The sequence below is a fragment of the Chionomys nivalis genome, chromosome 8, assembly GCF_950005125.1.
Source record: "Chionomys nivalis chromosome 8, mChiNiv1.1, whole genome shotgun sequence".
NCBI classification, from domain to species: domain Eukaryota; kingdom Metazoa; phylum Chordata; class Mammalia; order Rodentia; family Cricetidae; genus Chionomys; species Chionomys nivalis.
In genome coordinates this window covers 92,379,312-92,395,058 of record NC_080093.1, presented here as the reverse complement: position 1 = coordinate 92,395,058, position 15,747 = coordinate 92,379,312, and the positions used below count along the sequence as shown (strand labels likewise).

The following is a 15,747-nucleotide window of genomic DNA, read 5'->3' as shown; positions in this document are numbered from 1 at the left end:
AGATCACTTAATACTTCGCAATAGGTTCTTGGTGTCTAAATTTTAAGACTTTCCCAAAAGCATACTTTGGGTTCATTACTTTCTCCTAAAGGTGGGTTAATAGTGCTTTCCTCTTCCTGTGTGTCTTCAATGATGTACACTTTTGTATTTGCATCCTCAAAACACATAAACTAAATCCATCCACATTTCAGTCACTGAAGTGGAAGCTCCCACAGCACCCAGCATGAAAACCTGCTCTTTCATTCATTCCCTTTTAAATTTTATTTAAAAATTATCTTTTCAAGCTCCATCCATTTTCCTGCAAAATTCAAAACATTATTTTGAGTGAGGTAATCCCAACACAGAAAGATAATTATCCCATGTTCTCACTCATAGGTGGTTTTTAAACACAAACCAAAGAAAACCAGCCTACAAACCACAATCCCAGAGAACTTAGACAACAATGAGAACACTAAGAGAGACTTACATAGATATAATCCACATGGAAAGTAGAAAAAGACAAGATCTCTTGAGTATATTGGGAGCATGGGAAACCTGGGAGAGGGTTGAAGCGGGGAGGAGAGAGGCAGGGAGGGGAGCAGAGGAAAATGTAGAGTTCAATAAAAATCAATAAAAACTATCTTTTCTCATTTTACATGACAAATCCATTTCCCACTCCCTTTCCTCCTCCTGCTCCCTCCACCTTCCACCATCAGCTCCCATCCTATACCTCATCCACTCCTCAGAGAGAGGGAAAGGCTCCCCATGGGGAGTCAACAAATTCTAGCACATCACTTTGAGGCAGGACCAAGGGTCTCTCCCCTATATCTAGGCCGAACAAGGTATTCCTCCAGAGAGAATGGGTTCCAACAAGCCAGAACAAGCAGTAGGAATAAATTCTCCTCTCAGCGCCAGTGACCCCACAGTTTGCGCCAGCCATACAACTGTCATCTGGACTCAGAGGACCTAGTTTGGTCCTATGCTGGTTCTCTCGCTCTCAGGCCAGGCAAACAGTTTCAGTGGGTGTCCCTACCATGGTCTCGGTCTCTTTGCTTGTATTCTCACTCCTCCCTCTCTTCGACTAGACTTTGGGAGCTCAGCCCAATGCTCTGCTATGTTTCTTTGCATCTGCTTCCTTCAGGCACATTCATTCATTCTTCTTTCATGAATTTCCTCTTTGAGCACGCAAACCCATCAGTGTATTTTACAAATGTCTTGTCTGAAGCACAGGATCTACCCTGGAGAAGGAAGTTGTCTTCTTTCTTCACAGATCATCTCCATCCAGTACAGCATTAAAACAGAAACTTAAGATTTATTTTAAACTAACTCTCTCTCTCTCTCTCTCTCTCTCTCTCTCTGCCTCTGTCTGTCTGTCTGTCTGTCTGTCTGTCTGTCTGTCTCTCTCTCTCTCTGTGTGTGTGTGTATGTGTGTGTGTGAAAGAGTTATGTAGACATGAGTGCAGGTGCTTGTGGAGGCCAGAAGTCAGATGCCTGGAGCTGGAGTTACAGGTGATTGTGCTCTGTGCTATGAGGGAGTGAGCACAGAATTCTCAGTGCTACTCTGGAAAGCGGTACTGTATTGTCACCTCTGAGCCATTTCGCCATTCCCAGTATCACATTTTAATGTATGTATTTTTATTTTTTTCCCATCTTTCCTCACTCCATTCCATTTTCCCCATTAGATGTGCAATTCCCCCTTTTAAATAGGCCCATTTTAAAGAGTTTAATTTAATCACATGCAATTTCTGACTCATATAGTGACCCTTTTATAATGTTTACTAATTGATATGAATACAATGAATGAAGTGAAGCTATTGGCAAATAGAATGGGCAATGAGTACTTAGTCTACAGGCATTTCTTCATCTTTTTTTTTTTTTATTTTTTTATATATTTTTTTTATTCTTTTTTAATTAAAATTTCCAACTGCTCCCCGTTTCCCATTTCCCTCCCCTCCTCCCACACATTGCCCCCTCCCCCCTCTCCCCTCCCCTATCCCCACTCCTCTTCTCCTCCCCCCAGTCCATTCCCCCTCCCTCTCGCTACTGAAGAGCAGTCCAAATTCCCTGCCCTACAGGAAGACCAAGGTCCTCCCACTTCCATCCAGGCCCAGGAAGGTGAGCATCAAAACAGGCTAAGCTCCCACAAAGCCAGTTCATGTATTAGGATCGAAACCTAGTGCCATTGTCCTTGGCTTCTCATCAGCCTTCATTGTCCGCCATGTTCAGAGAGTCCAGTTTCAACCCATGCTTATTCAGTCCCAGTCCAGCTGGCCTTGGAGAGCTCCCAATAGATCAGTTCCACTGTCACTGTGGGTGGGTGCACGCCTCGTGGTCCTGATTTCCTTGCTCATGTTCTCCCTCCTTCTGCTCTTCATTTGGACCTTAAGAGCTCAGACGGTTGATCCAAATTGGGTCTCTGTCTCTCTCTCGATCCATCGCCAGATGAAAGTTCCTGTGCCATTCTCCTTGGCCTCTCGTCAGCTCTCATTGTCCGCCACATTCCGAGAGTCCGGTTTTATCCCATGTTTTTTTCAGTAGCAGTCCAGCTGACCTTGGTGAGCTCCCAATAGATCGGCCCCACTGTCTCAGTGGTTGGGTGCACCCCTCATGGTCCTGACTTCCTTGTTCATGTTCTCTCTCCTTCTGCTCCTCATTATAACCTTGGGAGCTCAGTCCGGTGCTCCAGTGTGGGTCTCTGGCTCTATCTCCATCCATCGCTAGATGAAGGTTCTATGGCGATATGCAAGATATTCATCAGTAAGATTATAGGATAGGTTCATTTCAGGTTCCCTATCCTCAGGTGCCCCAATGAACTAACTGGGGACATTGCCCTGGGCATCTGGTAGTCATTCCAAGTTCAAGTCTCTTGTCACCCCTTAGGTGGCTCCCTTACCTAAGGTATGAGTTTCCCTGCTCCCCTATCCAACCTTTCTTTATCCCCATTCACCCCGATTCCCCCAGTTCCCCTCATCCTCTCCTTCACACTTTTCTCTCCCCATCACCCCTCATCCCCATCCCACCCCACCCCCAAGATTCCAATTTTTTGCCCATCAGTCATGACTATTTCCCATAGCTGGGAGGATATCTATATGTTTTCCCTTGGGTTTACCCTCTTGTTTAGCTTCTTTAGGATCACAAATTATAGACTCAGTGGCCCCTATCCATGGCTAGGAACCAATTATGAGTGAGTACATCCCATGTTCTTCTTTTTGGGTCTGGGTTACCTCACTAAGGATCGTATTTTCTATTTCCATCTTCATCTTGATAATAAGAAGTGCTTCCCTGAGGAATGCTGATCTGTCACCAGCATTCGGCACTGGAGTTGGACTGTTCCCTTTCATAAATGATTCTGAAAGAATCTCTCTCTTCAGGCAGCAGGTCCCACAGAGGCCATGAACAACCTAAGCTGTTACAACCCAACCTCCTTCATCCTTGTTGGGATACCTGGGTTGGAAAAGTTCCACATCTGGATCGGGATTCCCTTCTGTGTTATCTATGTTGTGGCCATTGTAGGCAACTGCATCCTCCTCTACCTGATTGCCATGGAGCAGAGCCTCCATGAGCCCATGTTTATACTCCTGTCCATGCTGGCCAGCACAGACCTCATCTTGTCCACTACCACAGTACCCAAACTGCTGGGGAACCTCTGGTTTGGCTCCCAAGAGATTACCTTCTCTGGTTGTCTCTCTCAGATGTTTTTTCTACACTTCAGCTTTGTAGTAGACTCTGCTATCCTGTTAGCCATGGCATTTGATCGCTATGTGGCTATCTGCTTGCCCTTGAGGTACAACACCATCCTGACCCCACAGGTCATTCTCAAGAGTATGGTGAGCATCATTGTGAGGAGCTTCTTGGTCATTCTGCCAGTTGTTTTCCTGCTGAAGCGGTTGCCATATTGCAAGACACGTGTTATCCCTCACACATATTGTGAGCATATAGGTGTTGCCAGGCTTTCCTCTGCAGACATCTCTATCAACATCTGGTACGGGTTTTCAGTTCCCCTCATGATTGTTATTTCCGATGTCATCCTGATTGCTGTATCCTACATCTTCATCCTCAAGGCAGTTTTCCTGCTCTCCTCCCAGGGTGCCCGCCAAAAGGCCCTGAGCACATGTGGGTCCCATGTCTGTGTGATCCTCATGTTCTACACACCTGCCTTCTTCTCCATCCTTGCTCACCGTTTTGGGCACAGTGTCCCTCGTAACGTTCTCATCTTATTCGCCAACCTCTATGTGGCCATCCCTCCTGCTCTAAATCCAGTTGTTTATGGAGTGAAGACCAAGAAGATCAAGGACAAATTCCTTCTTCTCTTCTCTTTGGGAAAGACACAATGAGTGAGCTCTGTAAACTAAAGTTGGCGACATTGGTCTGGTGAAACTTTTATCTCCTATTTATTTGAAATGTGATTGATCATTCTATCAATGTACAAAGAACAGGTGAAGAGGAGAGGAAAGAGACCTACCAACCCTGTGGAAAAATTAAGGCCTCTTTTGCTTTATCTCATACACTTTGGTGGATGAAGTTGATAATATGAGTTAATTGAGCAACACCACAACGGACGTTTGCATTTCTTACTGATAGATATTTTAAGGACTTGCATTTCCTATCACCCTTGAGTTCCACAGCTTCTGCATGAGGGCAGTATGCTGTGCATTTCCTTTTCAAGTACTTAGCAATTCCAATCCTTTCTGTTATAAATATTATATTTTTTGCTTGCATCGTTCTTTATGTTTCCTTTACTTATTTAAAAAATGAATAAAAATGATAGACATCTCACTTTTATTTTTTTTTCTCTGCCCTTGTTGAATTAAATTGAATTGTTTCTCTTTTATTCCTAATTTTTGATGGAGGTGGGTCTTTATCTATCTGTTGCTTTTATTGGTTAATGAATAAAGAAACTGCTTGGCCTTTGATAGGACAGAAAATTAGGTAGGTGGAGTAGACAGAACAGAACACTGGTTGAAAGAAGCCGAGTCAGGCAGTGGCCATAGCTCTGCTCTCCAAGATGGATGCAGGTTAAGATCTTACTGGTAAGCTACCACCTTGTGGTGGTACACAGATTATTAGAAATGGGTTAATCTAGATGTGAAAGCTAGCCAGTAAGAGGCTAGAGCTAATGCACCAAGCAGTGTTTAAAAGAATACAGTTTCTGTGTAATTATTTCGGGTAAAGCTAGCCATGAGAGGGCTGTGGGAAACGGCCGACAGCTCCTTACAACAAATTTTATTAATTGCATGTTTGAAGAAAAATCAATTTTTATGGCCTATTGTGTTTTTTAGTAGTAGTATATTCAATTAAAATAATTTGAAAGAGTAATGGCAGTTAGTTTAGTATACAGATGAGAATAAAGTGTTATATAGGTTATAGTATATATTAATAGACAGTATGCATAAAGGGGGTTTCTGTAATTCTGAACTCTGAACAATATATAAAATAATCTTGTGACTTCACACGCACAGGTTATTAATTCCTCAAAATTAATTTCTTCAAAATTGAGAACTGGACTCTATGTAAGTACTCCTTTTTAAGCCACCAGAGCTCCAGACCTTGCCTTTATAAAATGTGCGTCTCCTCTGTTTTCCTTTATAAATGGCACTACCAAAAGCATAGATGTTAAAGGAGAAAATGCTGGCATGTATTCTGTTCCCTCATGTTGCTGTGTAGCAAAAATAACCCAGCATTTGAATTGGTGGTGATAGAGGCAAGCACCAAGATACCTGTCTTCCCTGGACATTATAGAGTGGCATGCATACTTAATGACAGTTGATTTCTGGTACAGGCCTTAGTACCTTAGGATTTTGAAGGTGATTGGAGAAGGTGATACTTTCCCATATCGAGGTGAGTCACTTTGTAACTTATCCTTTAGTGAGGCGTAGTGGCTCTGGTGGGTTCCTTGGTAGTACTCTTCCTCCCGTCCAGGAGTATTTAAATGTGGGGAGGTAATGTTTATGTCCTTCTAGATCTTGCAATTCCTAGAGGTAAAATGCCCATCTTGTTTATTATGATGAGATGCTGTGATCCAAGATTGATGTGGAAAGATGGGTGACTCTCATCGTTGGGAACAAGAATAACCTTACTCATAACATAATTGATTGTTATTGTCTGGTCAAATTAGTTGCTGTGGTGTGTCAAGAGCCCCCCTTTATGCTTTTATACTATACACACTTAGTGAGACTGCATCATTAAACACTGGCCTAAGGATATAATTAAGAATACCCATGATTTCTTCCTTTTTAAGATTTATAGCTTTTTAAATGAGAAAGCCTCAGGAAATAAAATAAGATGGTGTAATCAACACTCTGATTTGATAATCATAAATGCCTGTAAATATTTTCTAGCTTTCATATGGTGAGAAAAATGTTTGGGACAGTGGATAAATACAAGTTTTCATCAAAAGAGTGGCATTTGAGCAAATCAAACAGAGACAGAGGGACATAGTAAACTATGATCTCACTTGTGGTGTGGACAAGGGCCATATGAACTTTTCTCACTGAGAGTCTCACCTAGACTGTTGCAGCCCTTAATCTGGCAAAGGGAATTATTATTGGCAGTCTTCAGAGTGCTATCTAGGAACCACATATCTACAATGAGATCAGTCACACCTAGGATCCGGCAAGGTAGGAGAGACTAAGAGATTTACAGAAAATTTTCACTGTGTACTGCAGAGGGGATATGCACAAGAGAGCTAAGAGTGTGAGTAGAATTCATACACTCAGGAAATGTGGCCTTAAGTTAGCGTGACCTTGTTGTCCTTGACAGATAACAAAGAAGTGAACATGTTTTTAATAACTATTAAAATTACTTTCTATAGGTTTTCAGTTGAGGTGTAAATGTGTATCATCTGAGCAATGCTTGTTTTCTACATTATAATTTTACTTGAATTTTACATTGTAATTACTGTCACAGTATAGCCTTGTCTTTTATTTTTTATTTTTGGATATGTATAACCACATCTTCAGGAACATTTCTATATTTGAAGTCACTGGGGGAATGTGTATTTTTTGAATTCATACCCCTAAATTAATCTTCAGGAATGATTTATGGTAAATTCTTTAAAAAATGGCTATAACAGCTCCTTATAACACCCGACACTTCCTAGAACTGGGTATCAATCAGCCTTTGAGGGTCTTTGTTAAACTGACAATTGGTGTTGTTCATCTGTTAGAGAACACGTTTAATAAAGAGATCGAATTTTCTTCTTTTACCCATTATCATATTCATATCCATTATATCTAAGTTTCCTTTGGATCAATGGGCCTTACTTTTATAGTCTTTAAGAATATTTTGAATATCTGTAGAGTTTTATGTCTTCCATTTGAAGTCAGCATTGGTTGTTGTACTTTTGACATGAAATCTGTTGTCTCATTTTCCTTACAGCAGCTGAACCATCCCATTTCTTTTCCTTTTTCTCCATGTAGCCAGGCTGTCTTTGAATTGGGGATCCTCTTGCCTCAGTCTTCCAAGGGCTGGGATTACAGGACTGTACTACCACATCTAGGCTTTTCAAGTTTTCTACTCTTTTCCTAGACACTATGTAGGTGTACATTTGATAGATGTGAGACACGCGGATAGTGCAGTTTATGCACAGCATTGGCATATCCAACAGGAATCCTCGCACCTTCATCTGAACCCTTTGAAACACCTTTGTAGATCAGAATCTCCTGCATCTGGATCTTCTGATAATGGAGATGTTGCCCAGAGTTCAGCATAAGTGAAAACCACTGTTGACACCAACCTCTTGTATCGTCCTTTTTGGAAGTGATTGGCTTCCCACCTTCTTTATGCGGTGGTTGGGAAAGATAAACCCTAGATCACACCTTTTCTCCCGAAACAGTAAGCTCCTGCTTCCACAGTCAGCCTTGATGACAGGTAAACTAGAGGGAGTAAACTGGGAGATATTTTTAAAATATGTTTTGCATTTTCTGAAAGTAATTTCTACATCTTTTCCAAAATTTTAATTAAAAAAACTAGATGTGCTTTCTGCTCCTCCCTGTTCTAGAGACAGCCGCTTCTTTTCATGCAGTGCCAGCCTCATTCCAGAGACACGATGGTGAAGGTCGAAGTGAACGGATTTGGCCGTATTGGACGCCTGGTTAGCAGGGCTGCCTTCACTTCTGGCAAAGTGGAGGTTGTTGCCATCAATGACCCATTCATCGACCTCAACTACATGGTCTACATGTTCCAGTATGACTCCACCCATGGCAGGTTCAAAGGCACAGTTAAGGCTGAGAATGGGAAGCTTGTCATCAACGGGAAGGCCATCACTATCTTCCAGGAACAAGATCCCGCCAACATCAAATGGTGGGATGCTGGCGCTGAGTATGTTGTGGAGTCGACTGGTGTCTTCCCCACCATGGAGAAGGCTGGGGCCCACTTGAAGGGTGGGGCCAAAAGGGTCATCATCTCCGCCCCTTCTGCCGGTTCCCCCCATGTTTGTGATGGGTGTGAACCATGACAATTATGACAATTCCCTCAAGATTGTCAGCAACGCTTCCTGCACCACCAACTGCTTAGCCCCCTTGGCCAAGGTCATCCATGACAACTTTGGCATCGTGGAAGGACTCATGACCACAGTCCATGCCATCACGGCCACCCAGAAGACTGTGGATGGCCCCTCTGGGAAGCTGTGGCAAGACGGCCGTGGCGCTGCCCAGAACATCATCCCTGCGTCCACTGGCGCTGCCAAGGCTGTGGGCAAAGTCATCCCAGAGCTGAACGGGAAGCTCATGGGCATGGCCTTCCATGTTCCTACCCCCAATGTGTCCGTCGTCGATCTGACATGCCGCCTGGAGAAAGCTGCCAAGTATGACGACATCAAGAAGGTGGTGAAGCAGGCATCCGAGGGCCCACTAAAGGGCATCCTGGGCTACACTGAGGACCAGGTTGTCTCCTGTGACTTTAACAGTGACTCCCACTCTTTCACCTTTGATGCTGGGGCTGGCATTGCTCTCAATGACAACTTTGTAAAGCTCATTTCCTGGTACGACAATGAATTTGGCTACAACAACAGAGTGGTGGACCTCATGGCCTACATGGCCTCCAAGGAGTAAGAAGCCCACCCTGGACCACCCATCCCAGCAAGGACACAGCAAGAGAGAGGCCCTTGGCTGCTGAGCAGTCCCTGTCCTAACTCAACCCTTGACACTGAGCATCTCCCTCACAGTTTTCATCCCAGACCTCCAGAATAGCAGGAGGGGCTTAGGGAGCCCTACTCTCTTGAATACCATCAATAAAGTTCATTGCACCCCTCAAAAAAAAAACCTAGATGTGTTTATATTAGGAAACAGGTCTTGGCAAGAGTGAATAGTATGTGGGATGTAGCCATTGGTGTACCATTAAGTAGATGCTCGGAGTGAGCACTTGCAATGTTAGAACCATTTAGAGATGAGGAGGGTTCGTGTGTGTGAGGGAGATATAATTAAGATAATGTGTAGGGATGGAAAATCTAATTATGTTCAACAGTCTTTGACTTGGAAAATATCACCATAGGAATGGGTTGCGTCAATAGAAAGACCAATAAGGTAGTTTGGATGAAGAGGGCAGGCAGGGAATACCTAATCCCCAAACCAAGGAGGGACAGCTATATTTAAAATCAGAAACTTCAGAATGTTCACAGTAGGGGCCCAGTTAATGTCACATCTTTAGTAGAGATCACTTTGGTGTAGTTTGCACAAAGAATAGTTAAGGATAGAGTACTGTAGAATTCTAATACTAAAGGAGAAAAAAATAGAAATAATTAAAAAGGAATGGTACTGAGATGGGAGCAAAAGGGTTGTGTATCGGATCACAAATGTAACAGTTTTAAAAGGAAAACTTGCGGTTTCAATGAAGTCACATGAGGACGAGACATTAAAAAGGTTAGATAGGGTCAAGAGTGCCATTGTCTTGTGTTGCCAGGAGCCTGAGTGTCTCTTGCTGGAATTTGCTTTGGTTGTGGTTAAGGGGTGGCCTCCGTCTTCTTTCCTGAGACAGACCTGGCATAGTCACTTGTCATACTGTCTTCTTTTGAATAGACTCCAGTCTAGGAATATCCGAAGGGCAGAAGAAACCACTGAAACCTGCAGCCTGCCTCTGCTTTTGGTCTGAATTCTCTACAGCAGTGAAGAGAACAGGGCAGACTCAGAGGATATGGTACAGTTGAGTGTGGAGAAGCAGGGAAGAACAGGGACTGTATGGTCTGCTTAACTTTCAGACCTTGAGCCTGTCTTCATGAAGCCCGACTAGCAACTGAATAATTAAACAGACCTCTGACTAACATTTAACCTTCTTTTATAATTTTTTATACTTGTGGTGATTAGACATAGGACCTCATACATGCTAGGCAAGGGCTCTACCACTGAGCAGCCTACCTCATTTGTAACAATGAGGGGCCTGCTTGTTGGGGTTCCTATCCCTCCGATACCCCACAGCCAGCAAGCCCCAAAGAAAATCACAAAGAGATCTCCATAAGTTATAAAACTGATTGTCCCATTAGTTCGGGATTCCTGTTAACTCTTGCAGCTTACATTAACCCATTATTCTTATCTATGTTAGCCATGTGGCTCAGTACGTTTTTCAGCCAGGCAGATTACATGCTGTTTCTTCGGTGGTCTGGACAGGACTAGGAGGAATAGGTTTCCTCCTTCCTAGCATTCTCCTTTTCTCATCACCCTGCCTCTACTTCCTGTCTGGTTGACCTGCCTATTATTCCTGCCTGGCCAATCAGCATTTATTTAAAACATGATTGACAAAATACAGGCAATTCTCCTGCACCATTCATTCATTCATTGTGTGGTGTTATTTCATGAACAAATTTCCCAAGGAAACTTTCTTGGGTTCCTATCAGCAGTCAGTATTGGATTCAGTCATACAACTTAAGTTTCTGGGAAAACATTTTAATGATGCATGTTAGATGATTGAAAGTTTGGCAAAGGTTAATGAATAAAGAGAAAAGAGTGAGAGATTGAGCATTTCTGAAAGGTAAATGTATTGGGGAAGTTTGTGTGGATCATTGTAACTATAAGGCCATTTTTGTTTTCAGTTTATGACACTCATTTAACCTGTGCCCATAATGACCACATTCAACCTCAGCAGCTTCAACCCAGACTTTTTTTTATCCTCCTGGGAATCCCAGGGCTAAAACAGTTTTTCATATGGATTGAGATTCCCTTCTTTATTATCTACCTTGTGGCCTTTGCAGGCAACAGCATCCTTCTCTACCTCATTTTTCTGGAGCACAGTCTGCAAGAGCCCATGTTCTTTTTTCTCTCCATGTTGGCCACTACAGATATATGTAATACATGTGGTCCCAAACCTTCAGCATCTTTTGTCTGGGTCCTCAGCAGATCACGTTTTTTGGATGTCTTCCCAGATGTTTTCCCCCCACTTCAGTCTTTCTATGGATTCTGCTATCCTGTTGGTCATGGCATTTGATCACTATGTTGCTATCTGCTTCCCCCCAAGATACACCACCATCATCACTCATCAGATTATTACTAAAATTGTAGTGGCAATTGTGAGCAGGAGTTTTGTATTATCTTCCCATCAGTTAAAGCGGTTGCCTTTCTGCCGAGCGCTCATCTCTCCCCACACATACTGGGAGCACATAGGCATTGCTCATCTGGCCTGTGGTGACTTCTCCATCAATATCTGCTATGACTTTGCAGTACTTATAATGACTGTCATGTTGGATGTGGTCCTGATTGACCTTTCCTACACTGTTATTCTTCATGCTGCCTTTAACCTTCCCTCCCGGGATGCCCACCAGAAAGCCCTTAGCACATGTGGTTCCCACGTTTGAGTCATTCTTTTATTCCACACACCAGCCATGTTCTCTGCACTTGCTTATCATTTTGGTCATAATATCCCCCACTCTTTCCGTACACAGCTTGCCAGCCTCTATGTAGCCATCCCTCCTGCCATCAACCCAATCGTCTATGGGGTAAAGGCCAAACTTTTGTTCTTCCCCAAAGCAAACCATTGCCATGGCACTGAGTGCTTGGGAAAGAAAATAGGCAATGATATTGGTCTGGGAGTCCTTCTTGTTTCTTAAAGTTGGGAAGCCCACAATCCTGGCTTAAATTTATATAAAGTTGTAGAAAGTCTATACTGGGTAATAGAAAAAGTAAGAGATGAAGCCATGATTAGAGAAGCCAAGTAAGAATTGAACAAGATACCTTTGTATGACCAGACAGAGAAGAGTAGATTTAGTTCTCATCTGTACATAAGATTTCTAATCATTTTTTTAACCTTTGGGCTGAGATCAAGTGTAGTATCAAATAGGACTCCAAGATGTTTGGAGCAGAATGCTGAATATGGAGAATCTAGATAGGTTATAACTATAAACAATGTAAAACTGATTAATAAAAACATCACAACATGATGTATCTCTGTAGGGTACTTTCCAGATAAGAGCTGGAACCAGCAAATGATTACTCTTTCAAAACAATGTTCTGTGAAAATGAGTTCTCCAAGGCAGTGGTCTTCTGAATTATTGTAATGGTCTATCCTATCCCTTTAAGAGACAAACCCCACCCATTACCCCCCACTGAGGCAGGTGGATCTTCCTGAATCTTCCTTCTGCTTCTAGTCTGTGAGCTCCTTCCTACTTCTTCTTCTTCTTCTTCTTCTTCTTCTTCTTCTTCTTCTTCTTCTTCTTCTTCTTCTTCTTCTTCTTCTTCTTCTTCTTCTTCTTCTTCACTTTCCCCTTCTTCCTTCCTTCCTTCCTTCCTTCCTTCCTTCCTTCCTTCCTTCCTTCTCCCCCCTCCCTCTCTCGGAGGCAGCTTCTGCTTACCCCCTTCTCCCCCTTCCCTTCTCTTCTATAACCTACTAAATAAATATCCAACCCCACTCTGCATGACGTGCCTTTCCATCTTGGTCTCTCACCTGCCACATGGCCCGTTGTGGTCTCGGGACTCGCTGTCCACTGCAGCCACTCAGGGAATAATGCCATTTTTATTTTAAACCATAACAATTATAGTGGACATCAGGACCTGATAAAATTTAAATTGCAGGTTCACTCTTATTCTAGTGAACCTCTGAAATCTGTAATGATTCCTTAGGTGATTCTGATACCCAACAAATTTTTGCCACTTCTAGATCAAAAAAGTTCCTGCCTTTTTTTTTTTTTTTTTTGATAAATTCCATAGAGTTAGTCCTTGTGATTTTTCTGGGTAAAGGTATCATTGCTCTTTATGCTCCAAATAAGTGCTACTTGACTAACATTAACCATTTGCCCTAAAACTGTTGACCCTTAACTCTCATATTTAAATATATTATTAATTACCTCTACTTATTGTAGCTTTCTCCTAAGCTTGAACCTTTTGCTTTGAAGATGTTTTACTATTGTACAGTACTATTTCTTAGAAAATAAAGCAAAACAAGAACAACTGCAAAAAAATACTACTATCATGATTACTGGAGATTTTAGTATCTATATAGGTGATTCTTTAATTACTAAATGTGGCAGATTTTATTTTCTGAAGACAGTCACAAAAGTATCTTACAATGTCTGTACTGACTACATGAATTTCTTGTCATTTACATGGCAATATTTAAACCTTGAATGTGGACTGAACTTTAGTAAAAGTGACCTTTGAAGGATTATGAAATTATGAAAAAAACCTTTTCAGTTTTCATCTGGGTCTCTCTGTTTGTTTGCTTGAGGTTTTTTTGTTTGTTTGTTTTTTTGTTTTCTGAGACAGAATTTTCCTGTGTAGTCCTAGTCTTGGCTGTATGGAAACTCACTCTGTAGACCAGACTGGCCTCGAACTCACAGAGACCACCTATCTCTGCCTCCGAGTGCTAGGATTAAAATGTGTGCCATCACCACTTGGCTCCATCTAGGTCTCTCTTTTTTATTAATTAATTTATTTATTTTTACATCCCGGCCACAGTTTCCTCTCCTTCCTCTCTTCCTACTCCCTCCCCACCTCTATCTGCACCCCCTATCCACTCTTCCTCTGTATTTGCTCAGAAAGGGGCAGGCTTCCATCTGGATCTCTTAATGAGCTTGGTTTTACTAGATCCCCTTTGGACCCTAGCCACAATGACATATGCGTCCCAAGGAACAAGAGAAACCAGTTCTAAACATTCTAGTGAGTAATCCCAATTTTGATTCTAATTGTCAGCCAGTAACAGCTGCCATCTGCATTAGTAACTCAGCTTGGGACATAAGTTCAACTGAGACTCTAGATAGCTATAGTAGTGATATGGCAGACAGATATGTACTCAATTCATTGATACACTTGTCTAAAGCATATTATTGTACTGAATTATTTTACCACATGTGATAAAATTAGGAGATAAGATAAAAATGAAATTGTTTAGTTTTCAGCAGAGTAAGTACAAAGGTGTCATGGTTGGTTAGGTTCAAATAAAACTTCTTCCCTTCCAGCAGTTTTAAATGATGACAGACTCTACATGGCTGCAGGGGATAGTATCATCTTTATCAAAGGTTGTGGGGATATTGTTTGTTAAAAAACAGGGAGCTACTAAGAATGTATCTAATACATCTTTTCATCTGGAAAAGAAACTTCCAGGATTCTTAAGAGACATTTCCTTGTAACATTATAACTCTTTACCCAATGTAGAAAGTATTTCTTAAGTGGAGACAACCCTAAAACACCCAGCGAGACGGGAGTTTCTAGAATTGCTTATGAACATAACATTATCCAAGTGACTACTTAAAGGAGCATAGATAGGCATTATTCAATGAACAGAAAGTTTTGAGCCCATAATGGTCCCTACAGCAGAGGGAGGGCTCAAAAATATTTTTAGATATACTTATAGGTCATTTATCATTAGAATGACATATTTGACTATGTATTAGGTAAGTATTGTTATATTTTTATTTGTTTAATCTATTGAACCAAATGAATGCTGTCCATGTGGCGTGGGTGTGAGTTCATCCACTGGAGCATAGCAATCTCCCAGAGGCTACTCCTTCACAGAAAACTGACTCTTGCCCTTAGCAGCCATCATCAGGGGCAGGGTCTCGATAGTCCCCAATCCATCCAACTGGAAGTTTCAGCTGGTTTTATCTTTTACAAGTTATGTGAATTCACATGTGCAACAGACATTTCATATCAAGAAGACAGAAGTATAATGTTTTGATTCATTATTGCTAACTGTCCCTACCCCAATAAACCACAGAACTTCAAACCTCTTCCTCTTCTATTTATTTATTTATTTTTATTTATTTATTGAGGTAAGACTTCTCTGTGTAGCCTTGGCTGCACAGGAACTCATTCTGTAGACCAGGCTGTCCTTGAACTCATAGAGATCCACCTGCCTCTGTCTGCTGATTGTTGGGATTAAAGGCAAGTGCCACCACCACCTGTCTACACCGATTCTTATCCAATGGTAATGTAGCCTTTTCCAACTCTTCTCCCATCCCCCCTTTCCCTTCTCCAGTCTCTGGAACTATTTTACTCTCAACTTTTATGTAATATGGGTCTTAACTACTACCATAATGGAAATGTTTTTAGGGGAATATTTGTATAATTACAACTGGAAGATGAATTCATTTAGTTTTATTTTCCAAGAATGGATAAAATAATATTTTGTGTCCCAAACACTTATCTGCGATATTACTTGTTATTGCTTCAAGATGTGTACCTGATTTTTCCCTTTGTCTTTTGAGTGATATTACTAATTTCTTGCAAAAGAGAAGTATCATTTTGTGATATATGAGGCAATATTATAAGAAACTTGACAGCAGGCCATGTGGCGCTGGCATAAACCTTTAATTCCAGCACTCAAGACAGAGGCATGTAAATCTCAAAGTTT

At 41.8% G+C, this 15,747-nt stretch overlaps 1 protein-coding gene and 1 pseudogene across 1 annotated transcript; both read left to right on the top strand.

The window, feature by feature from the left end:
* The first annotated feature begins 3,371 nt into the window (after window positions 1-3,371).
* Window positions 3,372-4,313, top strand: LOC130880320 (olfactory receptor 52H1-like). Its single transcript, XM_057779298.1, has one exon. The coding sequence runs from the start codon at window positions 3,372-3,374 to the stop codon at window positions 4,311-4,313; it is 942 nt and encodes a 313-aa protein (XP_057635281.1).
* Window positions 4,314-11,026: 6,713 nt separating this feature from the next.
* LOC130879963 (olfactory receptor 52H1-like) lies at window positions 11,027-12,010 on the top strand (annotated as a pseudogene).
* Window positions 12,011-15,747: the final 3,737 nt, after the last annotated feature.

Excerpts from the sequence above, each read along its gene's own strand:
- LOC130880320 (XM_057779298.1), top strand. The coding sequence starts at position 3,372 with ATGAACAACCTAAGCTGTTACAACCCAACCTCCTTCATCCTTGTTGGG.